Here is a 20,746-nt window from a genome sequence, read left to right on the forward strand (position 1 = left end):
TATTGAACAATGATGAATATGGTTTCATCTGGTAAGGTTACAATATTAGAGAAATATTGATTATTATGCATTTTGAAGAGTTTTTAAAAAAAAACTAATTCGCGGAATTTGGCTAATCTGGCAACCCCGCGATTGGAAGCAATTTTTAAATCGCTTCCAGCGATTAGTTAAAAGAAACGTAAATTGCGAAAACTTTGCGCTGCTTTTTTCCTTTCTTTCAAACTTGTTTCTTCTTATTGCAAAACCGAGAGCAACGGATGCAATACGAATCTTCGCTTCCGTTGGCTTCCAACTGTTTTAAAATTAAAACCGAGTTAAAATCATACGGGGGGCATGAGTTAAAAACCGTTCTAAATCGCATTTAGGTAAAGAAATTACGAAATCGTTTTACTGAAAAATATCAGCTTCTCTTTTTTCAATTTTGACAGGGGAAGCAATGCTTCCCTTGCTTCCATTGAGGATACGCCCCTGCTACTTGGCTTGTTTTTCTGTCTGTTGCACGCACTACAAACTACCGCCCTGGTAGTGTCATAAGAATAAGGCAATCGCTGTGAGCCTTCGCATCCCCTTCTTTAGATATCCCTGGTCTGTTGTAGGCGCATAACCGTATTAACTGAGCGACGCATATAATAATCCAATCCACTGTTTGGCGCCAGTGAGAAAGATATTCTTTAACGTAGAATTCGCGTCAAAATTCTACAGATATTATACAATATACAACATGTAAGGTAAACTTAACCTCGTAGCTCGACTGGTTAGGGCGTAATTTACATCAAACGACGGCTCCGCAGCGCTACCACAGGCGAAACTCCATATTTCACTGCTCTGGGACGACTTTGGTGGTATTACGTCATTGTAAGTCGGCGTTCTTAGCGACGGATGAAACATACGTTTCCTAGATGTGATTGCTGGATTACAGTTTAGTCGGAGTTGGTACAAGCGGTTGCTTTTTTCAAAGATCTGTTGTTTTTTACAGTTTAATAAAACTGTACTGGATACGTTCCTACAAAACCTAAAATATACTTGAAGTGAAAAATGAAGAAATTATACGAATCATCATTCATATTTAATTCATCATCACTATTCATAATAAATAAAAGTTCTCTCTCTCTCTCTCATAATGTGCTCTCAGTACGTACATAGCAGAGTCTATACATGTAAAAGCCTAGTTTACCTGTACAAGGGTACGTTTTTGTAAACGTTGTTGTTTAGAAGTGCTGAAATCATCATCAGCAACTGGTTGCATCTTTGCTGTTATAGATGGTAGCCTATGGCAGATTCCTTCAAAATGTAAAGTTTGCTCAAGCCCATTTTTACTTGAGTGGTATTAACAAAATCATCTTCAGTGAAGTGAAGAGAACAGATATGACTAGTTTTGTATGGCCCATCCTACTTTCGAAAACTTGTACCATTTTCTTCTCAGCACCTTGTTTTGTGGGAAAGCGTAAAAAGAAACCACACGGTCTTTGTCACTGACACTGTCACATATTTATTTATTATTTATTTGCGTCAGACAAAGCTGTCCACATCGAAAACAAAACAACGAAATACTGTAATACACAAACTGAAAATGCACAAAGATCACAGAGAGCCACCTTGGATGCCGTCGGTTTAAAAGCTCACTAAATAGGCTATCTACTGTCACAAATTTACATATAATGAGCGTTGGAAGAATTGAAAGCATTCAGAACGATAAAAATAATCAGATGACATCATGTCCGATATAAAGCGATTTGAGGAGTGTATGCAATCGGTTAATAAACGAAAACATGTTTTTTCCTCAATAAAGCATCAAACGTAGTTACATTATTCATTACTTGATATTCACGGGCACTGACCTAACGAGGCAAATTGTGCAATATTCTGAAAGAGTCATTGTAAGCAACACGTAATCGTTTTATACTAGAAGATCTAAACTTGTTCCACAACTGGGATAAGTAAAACGACATACAATAAGAATGAAACAAACTGTTTTTTACAGCGGGTGAGCATTTAGAAAAATTGAGATTTTGCATTATTTGCAGCACAGTACTGAGAGCGTACTTGCCTTGAAATATAATTTTCATCTGAGAACTATCAATAAATACACCCAGATATTTTACAGAGTCTGTGAACACAATTTCAGATTTACCTAGATGTAGCAGAGGAGCACGTAAAAGATAAAAGTTTTTTGGGGAGAATAACATACCAAATGACTTTTTAGAATTGAAAGTAATTTCATGTTCAACAGCATACTTGTGGCAAACATCTAACAAATTTTGTAAGCCACACAAACTAGGCGAGATGCAGCAAATGTCATCAGGAAACATAATTTGATTTAGACAAGAGTTGCCAACATAGCAACCAACTTTTGTTTTATTAAGATAAGAAAGCTGATCAATATATATATACGGCAAAAAGATAGGGGCTTAACACCCCACCTTGTCAGACTCCGCTGGACACAGTAAATGATTGGCACAGGTGACCTTCCCACCTCACTTGCATGGTTTTTTTACTATAAAGGCACAAAGGTCACCAGTATTCCAATAAGCGAACAAAATAGATAGGCAGTAGGCACGTTACGTGTGATAAGCGTTTTAAACAATAAATGATGATTGACTTTGTCGAAGGCTTTTGAAGCATCCAAAAAGACAGAATATACAGGAGTGTCATGACTGATATAAGAGGACACTGGTTGTTTTATTAAAAAACACTCATTTCAGTACTATGACCAGACTTAAACCCAAATTGATTGTCACTGGTATGCCAGAAGGGCAATAGATGATTCACATAAAACGTTCAAACAGTTTTGAGATTACTGTGGCTAGAGCAATAAGTCTATAGTTACCTGAATCTTGAATGTCGCCATTCAAATTCTTTACAATCGGGACTAAGACAGTGTTCAAGCAAGAATTTGGTACAGTGCCATGACTAAGACACATATATATTAAAAAGTACACTAATATAAAAACAAATAATCAGCATAAACAATATGTTCAGCTGAAATTTTGTCAGCACCAGCAGCGCGGTTTATGGCAGTTTGACAAGCAAGGAACCAATTGTGTCCATGTTGCAACAAAAGTTGTAATATTTATCCCTAGAAGAAATACATGAGTTAACAAATTCTTTTTCAGTGTTGGTTTTGCCAGAATTTAGCAAGGAGCTGTAATGATGTTTTCACATCTCAGCAATTGCTTCAGGACCTTGTGCTTCACCAACATTTACAGGAAGAGAACTCTTTTTGCAAGTAGACTTTTTTACTTTCTGCCAAAATGACTTATGTGAGCTGTCCAAGTTGAGTGCTGAGGCAAGCACATTTGCTCTATGTTGTTCAGAGGCATGATTACAACGGCGAAAGGCTTTTTTAAACTCCTTTCGTTTGCTCTGCATCAACTCATATAGTTAACCATTTCACTGTTTCCCATTTTTCACCTACATGATGTAACTTTCTCTGGCAGTAGCATGAGCTTGCTTAACATGATTATTCCAGCCAGGAACAGAAAATATGTTACATTTCTTCTTTACACCAACAAAGATTTTATCAGAAGCTGCTTTGAGAGCATCAGTTATAATATTATAGAAAGAGTCTATTGAGGCAACATGAGAAGCATCTGAACAATGAGAATTATTGCATTTAATACTTTCAGTTGGCATGGAAATTTGGGATAGATATTTTTAAATACAACAATACACATGAACAGCAATTTTTAAGCATTGCCTCAACCATAAATTAAAGGTAGCCTACTGTTTGTGAGATACTGTTGTTACACTGCAAATGGCTATAGCCAGATTAGGACAAATAAAAAAGTATCAAAATTGTAGCCCTATGAAACTGCAATTTCAATTGAATTGAGATGCTGTTTGATAAAAATAAACTCAACCTATTTGATCAAAACCTGGTAGTAATAGTAAGTTCACTTTTCTATTTCGGTAATTCTTAATTTGCACATGCTTTAGACCAACAGAGCCCCACACATTCACGTTTTGCAGTAGCCGTACTATACCTAACCAAGTCACCAGTCACCACAGATTGTATCCTTCCAGCTTACGGTGACGTCACAGCGACGTTGCCGTTTTTATTTTCGCAATAGAATGAGTGTCAGATTCGCCGATGTCAACGAAAGTTTGCAAGCGTGTAACTTAGTAGCCTGTTGATATTTTTTACAATTTTTTGGTCAGAGAAGTTTGTTAGTGTCACCTTTTTGATATCTTAGGTAAATTTCGCAAATTTATTTTTCTGTCAGAGGCACTTTAAACAAAAATTAAGTCTTAAAAATTGCTCACCTAGTTTCAAACTAGTGGGGCAAAGAAAGGGCTAGGGGGAAAGCAAAGGGACTAGGTGGGCAATTGCCCACCTAGTTTATATGTGAAAAGATGCTATGGTATCCCAGACTGCAAAAGTTACATAATTTCAACGACTTGCCTATATGTAAATCGGTCGTTGGGGACGAAGATGTTTCGAGAAAGTTCCAAGCATTGAAATTCCGATAATGTACATTAGGGAGTCCCACTTTTAGGCGACTTTTCAGGAAAATTAGGTTCGGGTCAAATTCTGACTGGATTTTCGTCACTGATTTCAAAAATGACGTTATTTTTTCATTATGACGCCATCTTGATGCGCCAGCTAGCGGATTTTTGCTATTTTGGCCTTATCACGAATATGGTGAGAGCTAGAGAGTTGGAACTTGCGCCAAAATGACCGGAAGGGACGATTTCCTATTTGTTGTCAATACAGTATGAAACGCTAACTGCAACAGAAAATGAGATATTTTGAAAAAACATGTTTTTGGTCATTTTAGGACAAAAAAGTGAAACATGGCAATTTTGCTTGAGTTTTGCTACACTGATGCTTTTATTTCGATTGTTTAGCTGCGCCACCTTGTTTAAAAATTAAGTACAGTGGTAGTAGCTTAACAATAGAATATAGTGACGCTTTTATTTCGATTGTTATGTCATAAACAGTACATCCTAAAATAAAAATGATGCAATGTTGCATCATTTTTGTTTGGGACATTTTGCAAACAAGATTCATAAATTTTGTCTGGCAGATGGTGGTTTGATGAACAGAATTAAGAAAATACCAAAACCTAAGCCCCAACATCTGAAAATCCGACAAGATTGTAAAGTTTCCATCACAGATATAGCCGCAAATCATTTAAAAGCCAAGATCTTATGGCTTTCTGAGCACAAGAAAGAAGCTAAAGATTCATCTTTTCGGAGCGACCATATGTGTCTTCTTGCTCTGGCAGCTCATTTATCGATGGATGTTCCAGGAAATTTGAAACTCCCACTTTTTTTTTGTCAAGAAGGCGTGTCCCATGCGCGTTGGATAACAACAGCGAGTGGTTACTTAAGAATGCTGATTTTTGGGTATTGTGTTGAGCCTCAGGATATCCCTAAACTTCAACGTATGGTTTCTTTCATTGTTTGTGTTCATTTGCCAGCATCTTTGGTCATCCATCTTAAAGTGCCCCTGACAGGTAAATAAATTTGCGAAATTTACCTAAGATACCAAAAAGGTGACACTAACAAACTTCCCTGACCAGAAAATTGTAAAAAATATCAACAGGCTACTAAGTTACACGCTTGCAAACTTTCGTTGACATCGGCGAATCTGACACTCATTCTATTGCGAAAATAAAAACGGCAACATCGCTGTGACGTCACCGTAAGCTGGAAGGATACAATCTGTGGTGACTGGTGACTTGGTTAGGTGTAGTACGCTACTGCAAAACGTGAATGTGTGGGGCTCTGTTGGTCTAAAGCATGTGCAAATTAAGAATTACCGAAATAGAAAAGTGAACTTACTATTACTACCAGGTTTTGATCAAATAGGTTGAGTTTATTTTTATCAAACAGCATCTCAATTCAATTGAAATTGCAGTTTCATAGGGCTACAATTTTGATACTTTTTTATCTGTCCTAATCTGGCTATAGCCATTTGCAGTGTAACAACAGTATCTCACAAACAGTAGTCTACCTTTAATTTATGGTTGAGGCAATGCTTAAAAATTGCTGTTCATGTGTATTGTTGTATTTAAAAATATCTATCCCAAATTTCCTTGCCAACTGAAAGTATTAAATGCAATAATTCTCATTGTTCAGATGCTTCTCATGTTGCCTCAATAGACTCTTTCTATAATTTTATAACTGATGCTCTCAAAGCAGCTTCTGATAAAATCTTTGTTGGTGTAAAGAAGAAATGTAACATATTTTCTGTTCCTGGTTGGAATAATCATGTTAAGCAAGCTCATGCTACTGCCAGAGAAAGTTACATCATGTAGGTGAAAAATGGGAAACAGTGAAATGGTTACCTATATGAGTTGATGCAGAGCAAACGAAAGGAGTTTAAAAAAGCCTTTCGCCGTTGTAATCATGCCTCTGAACAACATAGAGCAAATGTGTTTGCCTTAGCACTCAACTTGGACAGCTCACATAGGTCATTTTGGCAGAAAGTAAAAAAGTCTACTTGCAAAAAGAGTTCTCTTCCTGTAAATGTTGGTGGAACACAAGGTCGCAATTTCTGAGATGTGAAAACATCATTACAGCTCCTTGCTAAATTCTAGCAAAACCAACACTGAAAAAGAATTTGTTAACTCATGTATATATTTCTTCTAGGGATAAATATTACAACTTTTGTTGCAACATGGACACAATTGGTTCCTTGCTTGTCAAACTGCCATAAACCGCGCTGCTGGTGCTGACAAAATTTCAGCTGAACATATTGTTTATGCTGATTATTTGTTTTTATATCAGTGTACTTTTTAATATGTGTCTTAGTCATGGCACTGTACCAAATTCTTGCTTAAACACTGTCTTAGTCCCGATTGTAAAGAATTTGAATGGCGACATTCAAGATTCAGGTAACTATAGACTTATTGCTTTAGCCACAGTAATCTCAAAACTGTTTGAACGTTTTATGTGAATCATCTATTGCCTTTCTGGAATACCAGTGACAATCAATTTGGGTTTAAGTCTGGTCATAGTACTGAAATGAGTGTTTTTTAATAAAACAACCAGTGTCCTCTTATATCAGTCATGACACTCCTGTATATTCTGTCTTTTTGGATGCTTCAAAAGCCTTCGACAAAGTCAATCATCATTTATTGTTTAAAACGCTTATCACATGTAACGTGCCTACTGCCTATCTATTTTGTTCGCTTATTGGAATACTGGTGACCTTTGTGCCTTTATAGTAAAAAAACCATGCAAGTGAGGTGGGAAGGTCACCTGTGCCAATCATTTACTGTGTCCAGCGGAGTCTGACAAGGTGGGGTGTTAAGCCCCTATCTTTTTGCCGTATATATTGATCAGCTTTCTTATCTCAATAAAACAAAAGTTGGTTGCTATGTTGGCAACTCTTGTCTAAATCATATTATGTTTCCTGATGACATTTGCTGCATCTCGCCTAGTTTGTGTGGCTTACAAAATTTGTTAGATGTTTGCCACAAGTATGCTGTTGAACATGAAATTACTTTCAATTCTAAAAAGTCATTTGGTATGTTATTCTCCCCAAAAAACTTTTATCTTTTACGTGCTCCTCTGCTACATCTAGGTAAATCTGAAATTGTGTTCACAGACTCTGTAAAATATCTGGGTGTATTTATTGATAGTTCTCAGATGAAAATTATATTTCAAGGCAAGTACGCTCTCAGTACTGTGCTGCAAATAATGCAAAATCTCAATTTTTCTAAATGCTCACCCGCTGTAAAAAACAGTTTATTTCGTTCTTATTGTATGTCGTTTTACTTATCCCAGTTGTGGAACAAGTTTAGATTTTCTAGTATAAAACGATTACGTGTTGCTTACAATGACTCTTTCAGAATATTGCACAATTTGCCTCGTTAGGTCAGTGCCCGTGAATATCAAGTAATGAATAATGTAACTACGTTTGATGCTTTATTGAGGAAAAAACATGTTTTAGTTTATTAACCGATTGCATACACTCCTCAAATCGCTTTATATCAGACATGATGTCATCTGATTATTTTTATCGTTCTGAATGCTTTCAATTCTTCCAACGCTCATTATATGTAAATTTGTGACAGTAGTGAGCTTTTAAACCGACGGCATCCAAGGTGGCTCTCTGTGATCTTTGTGCATTTTCAGTTTGTGTATTACAGTATTTCGTTGTTTTGTTTTCGATGTGGACAGCTTTGTCTGACGCAAATAAATAATAAATAAATATGTGACAGTGTCAGTGACAAAGACCGTGTGGTTTCTTTTTACGCTTTCCCACAAAACAAGGTGCTGAGAAGAAAATGGTACAAGTTTTCTTCAAGTGTTCGAAAGTAGGATGGGCCATACAAAACTAGTCATATCTGTTCTCTTCACTTCACTGAAGATGATTTTGTTAATACCACTCAAGTAAAAATGGGCTTGAGCAAACTTTACATTTTGAAGGAATCTGCCATAGGCTACCATCTATAACAGCAAAGATGCAACCAGTTGCTGATGATGATTTCAGCACTTCTAAACAACAACGTTTACAAAAACGTACCCTTGTACAGGTAAACTAGGCTTTTACATGTATAGACTCTGCTACGTACGTACTGAGGGCACATTATGAGAGAGAGAGAACTTTTATTTATTATGAATAGTGATGATGAATTAAATATGAATGATGATTCGTACAATTTCTTCATTTTTCACTTCAAGTATATTTTAGGTTTTGTAGGAACGTATCCAGTACAGTTTTATTAAACTGTAAAAAACAATAGATCTTTGAAAAAAGCAACCGCTTGACCAACTCCGACTAAACTGTGATCCAGCAATCACATCTAGGAAACGTATGTTTCATCCGTCGCTAAGAACGCCGACTTACAATGACGTAATACCACCAAAGTCGTCCCAGAGCAGTGAAATATGGAGTTTCGCCTGTGGTGGCGCTGCGGAGCCGTCGTTTGATGTAAATTACGCCCTAACCAGTCGAGCTAGGAGGTTATGGTTAAAAAGTTCGCTAAGTATGATTCTGCGCAAGGAAATGCTTTAAAAAGTTACTATACTTGGATCCAACCTGTCAGGGGCACTTTAAACCTTCCGCTGCTGAAGGTCCCTCAATTGTACTGTTCACAAGAGGTTTATAACTTGCAGATAAATATGTTGATGAACCAGTATTCAACCCTGTTCTGATACATCGTTAAGCATGCATCCTAATGGTTGAGCACTAAAAACGTTGCTTTAAGTTCCCACACTGAAGCTCCGCCTTTTGCTGCTGATGCGGTAAGACAGAAAAATTTTCCAAGAACGTTGATATCGAGCAGACGCTTTTGAAGTGTGGCAACTTACGTGATTTTTACTCCGAAGAAAGTCAGATGGCTCCATGCATAGCATGTTTTTCGTCTCCATCAGTGTTTTGGCGTAGCCTATGATCGACAACAACAACAGAGCGCTTCATTGGAAGACTGAAAGGCGTTGTGAACGGCTTGATTCGAGATGACCAAGATGATTTGGCCAAAACAGACTTGCGCATTTGTGCTGCTTTGCACAGTATGGTGTGATAAATAATCCCATTGAACTGTGTTGTGTTGTTGAATGGTGGTTTTGTTTGATAGATCTTTGAACTAAATGACCAAGAGTTTAACGTTTGCTAGTATTAGTAATTGCAACATGCATGCAAAAATCAATGCTGAGGTAATTAATTGTAAATACAATATGCTAGTAGACTACTACCAAATACCACTGTACTTAATTGTTAAACAATGTTGCGCAGCACAGCAACTTAACCGATATAAAAGCGTCACTGTAGCAAAATTGCCATGTTTCTCATTTTTTTGTCCAAAAATGACCAAAAACATGTTTTTTCAAAATAACTCCTTTTCTGTTGCAGTTAGCGTTTCATACTGTATTGACAATAAATAGGAAATCGTCCCTTCCGGTCATTTTGGCGCAAGTTCCAACTCTCTAGCTCTTACCATATTCGTGATAAGGTCAAAATAGCAAAAATCCGCTAGCTGGCGCATCAAGATGGCGTCATAATGAAAAAATAACGTCATTTTTGAAATCAGTGACGAAAATCCAGTCAGAATTTGACCCGAACCTAATTTTCCTGAAAAGTCGCCTAAAAGTGGGACACCCTAATGTACAATTGTACATGCTGATACAACAAAGAGCACTCGCGTTTCTTTTTAAAACATTGATTATTGAACTCGCTTTTACAGACCGTGACGAAAGATCAAGCGCTAGCAAAGTCCATTAATCAGAAATACATGATTTATGCAAATTTTACTAAGAAATTAATAGTTAAGGAAATTGTGTAAAGTAGAGGATACCAGGCTAGCAAAAGTTGCCTTTTTTACATCGTTTCAACGTTGGACGGCCTTGAAACGGTACCCGGTCAGTTGGTCGACAGGACAATTGGTCGACAAGACAATTGGTCGACAGGACGTTAGGTCGACAGAAAGATTCATTTTAGGGTTAGGGTTAGTTAACTAATCTTAACCCTAACCTAACCCTAATTCTAACCTTAACCCTAAAATGAATCGTTTTGTCGACCTAACGTCCTGTCGACCAATTGTCTTGTCGACCAATTGTCCTGTCGACCAATTGTCCTGTCGACCAATTGTCTGTCGACCAATCGACCGTACACCCTTGAAACGATATAAAAATGAGCGACTTTTGCTGCGCGGGTAAACAGCACGACCTTTTCGGCTGGCGGTCACCCAACGCAATTAGCTCTGACACTATCGATTCAAGAAAACCGTACATGCACGAAAAATCTCCTGAACGATCTCAGGAGGCAATGAGTTGTTCGAATAACAAGATTGTTTTCCTCGGGTTAGCTTCTGCGGGGGCATTCACCCCTGACATCTCTGAAAAAGTCGCGAAGTGATTTCACAACCCGACGCGGGCCAGAAGCAAGTTAGTCGTAGAAGTCGCAACAGGTCGTAGAATGGAGACGCTTCAAATCAGCCCCCTACGCTTTTTGTAGTCGGCAAGATTGAGGGAACGGCGAGGAATGTCTACATTAGGTGGAACGGAACTGACCTTGGGAGCCACCAAAGATCGCTCTGCGAGCAAAAATAATCACAAAGATTTTGAATGAAACCCGTTTCTACCACAGAGCAAGTGAACCTGACGCATAGCCGACCGAAGGCATACATTTTTACATAAAATATTGTTTTTTAAATCTCACTAAACGTAATAAAATTGAAAATCCAACCTGCAGAGGGCATTTGCAAGTCTAGCTTGATGTCGAAATCGTGCGCGTCAAACAAGTCACCGGACACTTGCTTTGTCTTTTCTGTGGTGGTTTTATTTGCCGCTGCTTCTTGTGCGTCCATCACTCCGGTCTAAAGGAAAGTTAACGTCCGTAACAAGTCCGGGAGCAAATAGCAGAAAAAAGATTCCAAAAAAATTTACTTACACTGCTCCCGTATCGCTTCTCCATCTCTTGAAGAAGCCGCTGGGTCTGTTCGCCATTTTCAGTCTGTGCAACAAACGTACGGTAAAAAATGTGTAGCAGGAAATTATCGTATGAGGTATTTTTAAATCAATCATAATAACAGATTGGTAGAAAGGAGTGAACTATCTGTCAGTCAGCACAAGGCTCAGTACTGAGAAACGCACATGATCAGTTTTAAGACGAAAAACTTTCTACTTTTAACACTATAGCGCTAAGTTTTGATCGACTGAACAGAACATACATTAGATACGAGGACTGGCTGACACCTCCTACGGGTGAATGGATCTGCGACGGTCTTTCGAAGGACTTTCCATTCTTCCACACAAGCTTTTTCTTTTTGGAGGTTGTCCGATTTGATGCGTTCATTGATATATCTAGAAACACAACTAAGGTTTACAAAGAATCTCACGGAATGGCCCGATTCGGTGAGTCCGATCCCTTAACGGGAGATTTTTTCAATTTTTTTTTTTAATTATCGGGTACCGTGGCCTAATTATCATTGCCGTTTTAGGGTTAGGGGTTAGGAGTTAGGGTTAGGGGTTAGAGGTTAGGAACTCACCGAATCAGACTCACCGAATCGGACTCACCGAATAGTAGCAGACCCAGAATCTCATTTACAAATATAAGGTGGCCCACACAAAAACCGCAACAACCTTTCAAGGACTGCAATCAGCTCCAAAATAATGTATCAAACTCCATGTCTACATGCGACCGATAAATTTGCGCTAAAAGCTGTCGCTAGCCTGCTGTTTGAAACTGTGGACTTTGTACCAGGCTGAGTATTCTTTGGATCTGTAATTGGTCTTCTCTTGCACTGGCTTGACTGGGCGTGCAATTGTTCTCTAACACATTAAATTGCTTACCTCTTTTTTGTTCAACTATTACCCCAACTTGTGGCAATAGCCTTCAAGTTATTCAAGCGAAAAGTCACCAGAAGTAAGCTTTAAACACGGCGTTTCACGAACAGGTTATAGTTGAACTGTAAATGCTATTAGAAAATGTCCTTTTACGTCTAATGCATAAATAAAGCTCACTGCAGTGCAAGCAGGGTAACAATGACAAACACGTCACAGCATACCAAGTCACTCACGTGATTCCGGTCATGTTTTCTTGCCGTTGCTTGTCGAGATGAGTTGCCCGGTGTTCAAGCTCGTCCAGTTGGCTGCTGATGCGAGCCATTTCATCGCCGTCTCCACGGACCTCTGCCATTTCTTTCTGTTTCATCAGGTTGGTTTTTCTTACGGCGAAGTTGAAAGGAGTTTTACGAAACTTTCCTTTTTCTTTTATTATCTAAAGTACCGTATAGAAAACATGAAAGAAAAGTCACTGGCGTTATTTTGCTTTGTAAAACATGAGTAAGTGTAGCCAACAGACAACAGTTTCTTGCATTGTTCAAAGTGGATTGCACGTCAGCAATACAAGTTTCAGGATGAAGCTATGGAAGGTTTCAAAGTTATTATCATTTTGTTTTATTTCAGCACAGTTTTATCTTTCTACATTTTCTTAAAGTTTCAACAGATTTTGATTTGTTCTTGCAATTGCCACGTAACAATCCATTTGTTGCGTCATTCGAGAGGCTCATAACGTTCTTTAAGTTTGTTGATGGCGACTGGTGAATAGAAAAATATATTCAACGCAAAAGTTCAAGAAATGGCAACAAGTGCATTCTGAAAATGGGATGAGAAAATGCTTTGGAAAGTAGTGCAGCCTTCCGGGGTAGACTACTTCCACGGGGACTTGTGTATAAGTTGCTATAGGTAACCCAAAACAAACTTTGGGCCAGTGGAAAGAAGCTTCCATGTTTGTGAGAAACGATTGGCGAGAGACAGAAATGTTCAAGTTGTTAGCCCAGGCTACCAAACGTCAGCAAAGTCAAAATTTCTTTATATGCTCAAAGTTTATAAAACACATATAAGGTCATTTTCAGGTTGATACGATACAAGGTTTCAAAGCCCTCAATCAAAAACAGTCAAAATTTTAAGATTTTAGATTTATTGTTTGGTGCCTGAGTAGAATCACTAGATCACCGCTTATAATTTTTCGTGCCATCCTGATTGTGCCATAATAATGTAACCTACTTTTATACAATGTATTGTTTTGAAAATTTTATTTGCTGTGTTCGTTATATAGTGCCAGCGAAACAGAAGGTTGACTTTACTAGGTAAAAAAATCGGTTGTCCTACACTAAACTATAAATCAAGCTTTATAATTTTGAACATTGTATAATACCAAAAACTAAACTATTTTCTGCGTTGCACCAATTTTGAAAACGTATGACCACAAAAGCAGTCACTATGAAACTTCTTACGTGGTCAATATCTGTGTCTTTTAAATTGTAAGTGAGAGCTTTAGCAATCGAAGCTTGTTTTCTTTGTATTTCATCTGCTGTTGGAAGCTGCAAATCCGCTTCTTTCATCTTGAAAACAAATGTTTCGTTTTCATCCATTATATAACAAAACGTAAAAACATTCTTTTCTAACTTTTTATGGTAACCTGATGCTCTAAACATAAGACCGCTGAAGCAGTAGATAATTTTACTATAAAAATATTCACACTCTACTGCTAGCAAAAAAAATCCTGGCTTGTTATATTTGTTTACATGACCAATCAAGAAATTACCGTTTCCTTCCACTTGAAGAATTCGGAATCTGTGAAGTCAGAGTTGGAGACAAATTCAAGGCGAAAAACTCTTTCTTGTTGGCCATGCTTCAACCTCAAGCCTTTGTTAGTTTTCGTCTTACCGAGTTGATAAATCTTTGCGGTCTCAACAACGTCAGTTATTTCAGCAATCTGAAAAACACATCAAATCGTTTTCTTGGTGATTCGACTTGGGACGAAGAAAAATGATACCAGAAAAGTTGACTGTTCATGATGAGGCTACCTTTTCAGAAACAAAAAAGCACATCTGCATTAGGGCTAGAAAGATTGAAGGTGCTGTCTGTCTGTATCATTCGTCAGACCACAACAATTATTTTGTTAATTACCCAGCCACCAAAGTTCATTGTTTTACATTGAATCAACATCAGCATGTTGCTGGCTAGATGATAAACAATCCAGAAAAAAAATTAACCATTTTTACATTAATTCAACGTTGTAAAAAACAATGTAAAAAACGGCTGACTTGCTGTCTGGGAATGTGAGTCAAGAGTTTAAGATTTGCGTAAAGTTGAACCTGAAGCTAGGACGGTTGCATTTGTCAAAAATGACCAACAAGTCTGTTACTTCTATAATTGGTTTGGCAAAGTCGTATGCAACGCTTACGTACCCGATAGACTGGTCTTCCATCGTGGTTGCCGATACCGATTCGTACAAAACAACCTTTCACAGTCTCTTTGAAGAAAGGAAGGTGAACCCATCTCTCCAGCTTGTACCGAGACAAGCGAACGCCGGTGAGCTTCTCTTTGGATTCGATAGGTTGGAACCGCTTTGCGTTGGAGCTCTTGCTAAAATGTTGACATTGTGGATGGAACACAACACGCAGAGAGGCTTTTAATCGATTGATATAAACGTAATCTTACAAGAAGTAGAATTAGCAACTTCTCAACCAGCCAGCCGTTGAATCAATGTGTAAACCGACCGGATTTTTGGCTTGTGGACGATTTTAACATATCACGATTTTAACAATTTTGATCCACATGACATCGTACAGACGTAACATTGTGCACAATAATTGGTGTGAAGATAGTTTGAAAAATCTGTCCAAACATGTCTTAATTTTTACTATAAATTTTTAATCCAGGTACAAAAACTCCGGTTGAAAAAACTTTGTAAGTGTCATCAGCAGTTCTCCATCTCACCTCATATTATCGTCACTAAACGAATCTCCCCTTCCACTGATGTCACTGTCGCTATCAGACGACTCCGATGACGACACCACCCCAGCTGATCGGCTTTTTGACATTGGAATTTCTGTGAAGAAAAACAATTGTGATTAATTTTCACAAGTAAATAATATGCTGAAAAGTGATGCAGTATAACTTTATAAGTCAGTTTTTTAGTTGTTTCATGGCCTCGTTCACAACAGACAAATACCTAACCATCCAAACAACTGTTCATTTACGTTTTAAAGTGTGCAGGGTCATGAGATTTTTCCCGCCCATTGAAGTGCTGGCATATACATATAATATATCGTAGCGACGTAGCCAATAGGTCTATATAGGACACACCCCATTTTCAGACTCTATTTGAATAAGGACCCGGTGGTGATCCAAGTAAAGGTGAAACAGGCTGCAGGTTTTTAGAAAGTAGTATCGTAACTGAATTTGATGTAGGACATATCCCATATAGAACCTGACATGGGCACTTACTTTATCGTCTGACACGTTAAAAGTAAACAAAACAAAAAACGACAACACTTGTGGTATTTTGTAATTTACCGAAGTGAAATGGTGTTGAAGTGCTTTAGACTTTTTATTGTAAAAACTCAACAGTTCAACAAAGAACAGAAGTTGAAACTGGGACATACAACAACAAACTTGTTATACTTAGCAAAATCTTACCATCGTCTTCATCATCATCGCTGTACACTTCACTATATTGAAGAATCTGCTTCTTTTCGTGTTCAGCTGAAATACATTGTCGTTTTCAAACAGGGTTGGAACACAACTTATCGCAAAAAGATGTGTCTTGACAGCACACATCAGATAACAATCTGGCATGTCAAATGATAATACCTGCTTTATTTTTCTTTCGCTCTCTTTCGGCTTTTAAGGTTTCGAGGGGTTTGTTTTCCTTCTTTTCCTCCATTTTTCTTCTTCGGTCTGTTCTTCCAGCTGGTATGATAGTTGAAGAGCGTACTGACGACGATCTGAAGAAAAATTCCACGCATCGATAAAACGACCAAAAGCCAATATCATATGCAAGGTTACAAGTTAAAAAGGTAGTGTTGAAAAGACCACTTACTTCAGCATTTTCTTCTTTTTCTTGTGTTTATCATCCTTCCCTTGAAGTTTCGCGAGTCTCAATTTTTTCTCAATCTCGAATCTACGAATGGAAAAAAAAGTAGTTGATCATTTCTAGTTTTTTTTCAAAAAAAATAAAAAAAATTCTAGTGTTCATGTTAGATACAAGTGAAGAGTTGAGTTGTGGTACAGAACTTGAACATGGCGAGAAGGTTTTTCATAGATCAAAATTGCAAAACGTTTCGTCTGACTCTCGTTAGGAGCTGGTCGTCAGAATAAAGTCAACACTGTGGTGAGGGCAGAAGTAAAGAAAAAAGAAAGGCTAATTAACGAGAAGTCATTTCAAACTAACAAAGCAGTTTCAAGTCATTGACAAATTCTTTTGTCTTAAAACTCTTTCGTTAGCCGCCAAAAAGGTTTCGTCTATGCCTTGAAACTCCTTCCTCACCCTGAAAGTACTCCAAGTTGATTAGCCAAACTTTAATTCTTATTTCCTTCTATCTACAAACACAGTCTCACCATCACCACATTTGGTTGACTTTATTCTGACAACTTCTGCCTGACAGTAGAGCGACAAGTGCTGCAGCTTCGAGCATTGAAAAAACTTTAGCATCGCCATGTTTATGAAAGTTAAAGTACGCATGCTGATGGAAACAAACATTACCGTTTCTGCAGTGCTTCCCGTTTCTCCAATCTATTGTACAGTTCCTGTTCACGTTCTTTCTCAGTCATATTTTCCAGTCGTCCACGATCCTCCTCATCACCGACTAGTTCCGAATCATAACCATCATCAAATTCTTTTTTCAATGCCTCCTCATCAAATTCACTTTCAGATCCAGATGCTTCATCCGAACCACTTTTGGAAGAACTTGACAATATCTCACCTGCAAGATGTTATAGAAGATTTACTAATTTTCATCTGCTTCCACGTTTGAAAGGATCCACTATCACCACAAGAGTCATCAATGACGTAGTTTATGTGGTTAAATACCGAATTATTCATATTGGTCGGAGGGCAGTGGTAAGGACAAAAGATAACAAAAAAACAATGACAGTGAGGTTGCTGGCTGTGTGGAAAAATATGGACAAAAACAAGAAAATGAAAACGTGTAGGCTACTTTATGCCTACCATCTTCATAAGAACTTCCATCGTTGCTGATAAGAGCACCAGGTGATTCACTTTCATCAGACGAGGATTCATCTGTTCCTATATCTCGACTTAGAGATGATTTTCCTTTCTTCCCGCGTACAAGCTTTTTTGATGGTTTCTTTTTCTTAGATTTTGCTCCAATTGTCCACTGGTTACCAAAGTATGATTGTAATGATATTCAAAACAACACAATATGTGACAACATTTTTTTAATTAAAAATGCTTAACTCATCAGCAAGACTGCAAGTGCAGGGTCTGCTACTATTCGGTGAGTCCGATTCGGTGAGTTCCTAACCTCTAACTAGAGCTCGACCGATATATCGGTCAGCCGATATGTATCGGCCGATATCAGGTGTAGCCGATATATTGTATCGGCTATTTTTCGCCGATAAACATCGGCCAGCAAAAGCACACTCAAAACCAGCCATACATGCCTTTAGAAGAAACGCAAGTTGCTCAAACGTGCTTGCATAGCACGAACAATTGTTGCGAGAATACAATTTTCCGCGCATTCTAGTGCACGCATCTAGAAAATGTTAATACTGTATCCCTTAGCTTCCATTCAAGCAGGAAAACTTTCGAGTTTTACGTTGCTTCAACGATTGATGACATTGAATCAGCGTAATAAAGGTGAATTCTTTGCGAAGAATCGATGGGAGTACTGGTGTACTACTACACTAACCACGCGCAACTTATTTCAAGTCTTACGTCACAATGTCTGGCTTTGATCTCCGAGTGGTATTGATAAGGCAAGATTCGTTACAAAATTAGATCATAGGAGTAGGCTATCACAGCAAGATGCAGCAAAATTTGTCAAGTTTTGGTATTACAGTAAAAAAGAAAAGGCCCAGGGAAAATTAACCTTCGCTCACATGACATGCAAAAATAAACCCGAAGAAAAAATCCTAGTGAAACTTTGCACAGAAGAAAATAGTAGCGTCATTGTAGAAGTTGCAAAAATAACCCCCCAAAAAAAGCCTAGTGAAACTTTGCACAGAAGAAAATAGTAGCGTCATTGTAGAAGTTTTTCGATTCGTGCCCAGAGCATTGTGACGCAAGAAGCCACACGACCTCGTTCGGTAGAAGTTAATCAGATATGCGGCGTATTGAGCAGCTACAGTACGACGCTTTGACTCTTCAAGCGCACGTCGTTGGTCCGATGAAAGCCTTTCATCAATCATTTTATTTTTCGTCATTAACGCGTCCGGGACGAAAAAGATATTAACTACAAAAATCGATATAAACCTACCAGCACGTTAACGAACGGAAAAAGATTTGACCTTGAAAAGAGTGACCTTGCTAAAATTTTAAAAAACCCTCTAATTTGAATTGAAAACAAAACAATATTGCATTTGGTTGTTTCTTTTTTGTGATTAGTGTTAAGAATGATTTTTCCATTACAGCAACCAATGCATAAACTTTCTTGGACTGGTTTGTTGCTTAATAACTTTGTTGGTAACAAATTTTTCGTAGTTGATATATATCGGTATCGGCCTAAAAATTTCATAAATATCGGTATCGGCCTGAAAAAGTGATATCGGTCGAGCTCTACCTCTAACCTTAAAATGGCAATGATAATTACTTAATTAGGCTACGGTACCCAATAATTTAAAAAAAAATTGGAAAAATCACTGAATAGAGATCGGACTCACCGAATCAAACTCACCGAAATGGGCCATTCCGGCAAGTGCAAACAGTGAATTTTAACAAGGAATTGGCAGAGAGTTGTATAAGACAGTTTGCTATAGTTTACACGTATGCAGGCAGTAACAACAGCATATCGCTTGTTAAGACTGAAAAACACATTTAAGATTGAGTTTTTGACAACCTCACCTCAACATCATCATCTGATGTATCAGAATCCGAAGTATATGTTGTAGTTGCTGGTGCTTTAGACACAGGGACATCACTACTACTGCCATTTCTTGGTCGTTTAGATGATGAAAAAGAGCTCTAATAATGCAATAAAATGTAATGCAGCTTTCACTCATGAAAATTTTTACAAATAGCAAACTAACAATTCAAAAAAAAATAAATACTGCTATAACATTAAATAAACAATAGCTTTAAGTACCACCAAACCAAGGAAGCTAATTATCATGACTACCAAGTCTACCATCCAGTATGGTATAAGACCAGGCCAGTGTGGTCAAGCAAAAATATGTGACTCTGACTCTTCAGGTTATAACTGGCCGATTCCTGGCATGCCAAAATCCCTTTGACTCCACAGCCCTGATAAAGACACAGCTGTATGCTGTTAAGCCAACACTTTTTCAAATGTCCGACAGATATTATACATAATCTCAGCAATCAGCTGGCAAGAATAGATGAAACAATGTTTGTTTATATAAAGATCACAATAATTGGTACCTTTCAGCGATGCACCATGTGGGATGTACATCAATCACAATACTACTTAATTTGGGATGCTTGGTAAAATGTTTTATGATGTCTGGTTTGTTAATTCATGGATGTTAACCTACCTACTAGATATTAAATGATAGGCTTTGTTTGTTTATACTGTATTGTACTGCTATAGATCCTAAAGACATCAACAAGCTCATGTCACATGATTTACAAAAATATCTATATAATATGCCAAGAACTTTACCTCTGGCCTGTCAATGTCACTTTCATCACTGTCAGAGAGGACTCGATTCTTTCGTCTCTTGCTCATATTACTCTGTTCAAGTGGTTTTAATAAATATCAATGACTGTTGATCTTTAAAATCACAATGAAAGATCAAAAATGTTGTCATGAAACAGCAGCAAAATTTAGCTTTAGAACTTTTGACCAATGTGAAAAATGTATCTCACTTTCTACAAATACAGCATGTAACCTACAGTCCTACACCTATATAAAAATGCAATCTTAATTTGACTGGATACCACAACATTGACTGGTTACTGATACTTTAGTTTGAAAATTGTGATATTTATGATAAAGTAAGTCATAAATTTTCAAGCTATCACATAATCACTAGATAATGCTACATTATTTAAACCAGTGATTCCCAAACTTTTTCTATTCAGGCACCATTTAGCAGTTTTATACAGTGTTTGCATACCACCGTCTTATGCTACAATCAGAAAATCTCAAAAATATACAATAAAAGACAAGAAAGTTTAATGAATTTTAGTACTGAGTTTCAAGACAAAAAGATTTTAATATTACGCTAAATATAATTATAGTTAGCTGTTGAGCTGTCGGATTAGTAGAAAACCAATAAAGAGGGTGCACTTCTACTATCAGTAGGGGTCTGCTACTATTTGGTGAGTCCGATTCGGTGAATGATAATTAGGCTATGGTAC

The 20,746-nt window shown here is 37.6% G+C and overlaps 1 protein-coding gene across 1 annotated transcript; it reads right to left on the minus strand.

Annotated features, from left to right (window-relative positions):
* Positions 1-10,128: 10,128 nt before the first annotated feature.
* On the minus strand, positions 10,129-20,280 carry LOC145786480 (RNA polymerase-associated protein RTF1 homolog). Its single transcript, XM_082598145.1, has 16 exons — positions 20,046-20,280; positions 19,268-19,387; positions 17,414-17,582; positions 16,949-17,168; positions 16,286-16,366; positions 16,057-16,190; positions 15,883-15,948; positions 15,181-15,292; positions 14,649-14,826; positions 14,003-14,173; positions 13,692-13,799; positions 12,474-12,673; positions 11,625-11,757; positions 11,345-11,407; positions 11,141-11,270; positions 10,129-10,988 (listed from the first exon to the last, which is right to left on the minus strand). Exons 1-16 carry the CDS (start codon positions 20,109-20,111, stop codon positions 10,882-10,884), a joined length of 2,058 nt encoding a protein of 685 aa, XP_082454271.1. The 5' UTR covers positions 20,112-20,280; the 3' UTR covers positions 10,129-10,881.
* Positions 20,281-20,746: the final 466 nt, after the last annotated feature.

Source organism: Aplidium turbinatum, chromosome 17, assembly GCF_918807975.1.
Source record: "Aplidium turbinatum chromosome 17, kaAplTurb1.1, whole genome shotgun sequence".
Classification (NCBI taxonomy): domain Eukaryota; kingdom Metazoa; phylum Chordata; class Ascidiacea; order Aplousobranchia; family Polyclinidae; genus Aplidium; species Aplidium turbinatum.

Bases quoted from the DNA above. Each gene is read 5' to 3' on its own strand.
- LOC145786480 (XM_082598145.1), bottom strand. From the start codon at position 20,111: ATGAGCAAGAGACGAAAGAATCGAGTCCTCTCTGACAGTGATGAAAGT. The intron at 14,827-15,180 runs GTGAGATGGAGA...TCAACATTTTAG, and splicing joins TTTAGTGACGATAATATGAG to CAAGAGCTCCAACGCAAAGC. The intron at 11,758-12,473 runs GTGAGTGACTTG...TTGTGTTTCTAG, and splicing joins GAAAACATGACCGGAATCAC to ATATATCAATGAACGCATCA.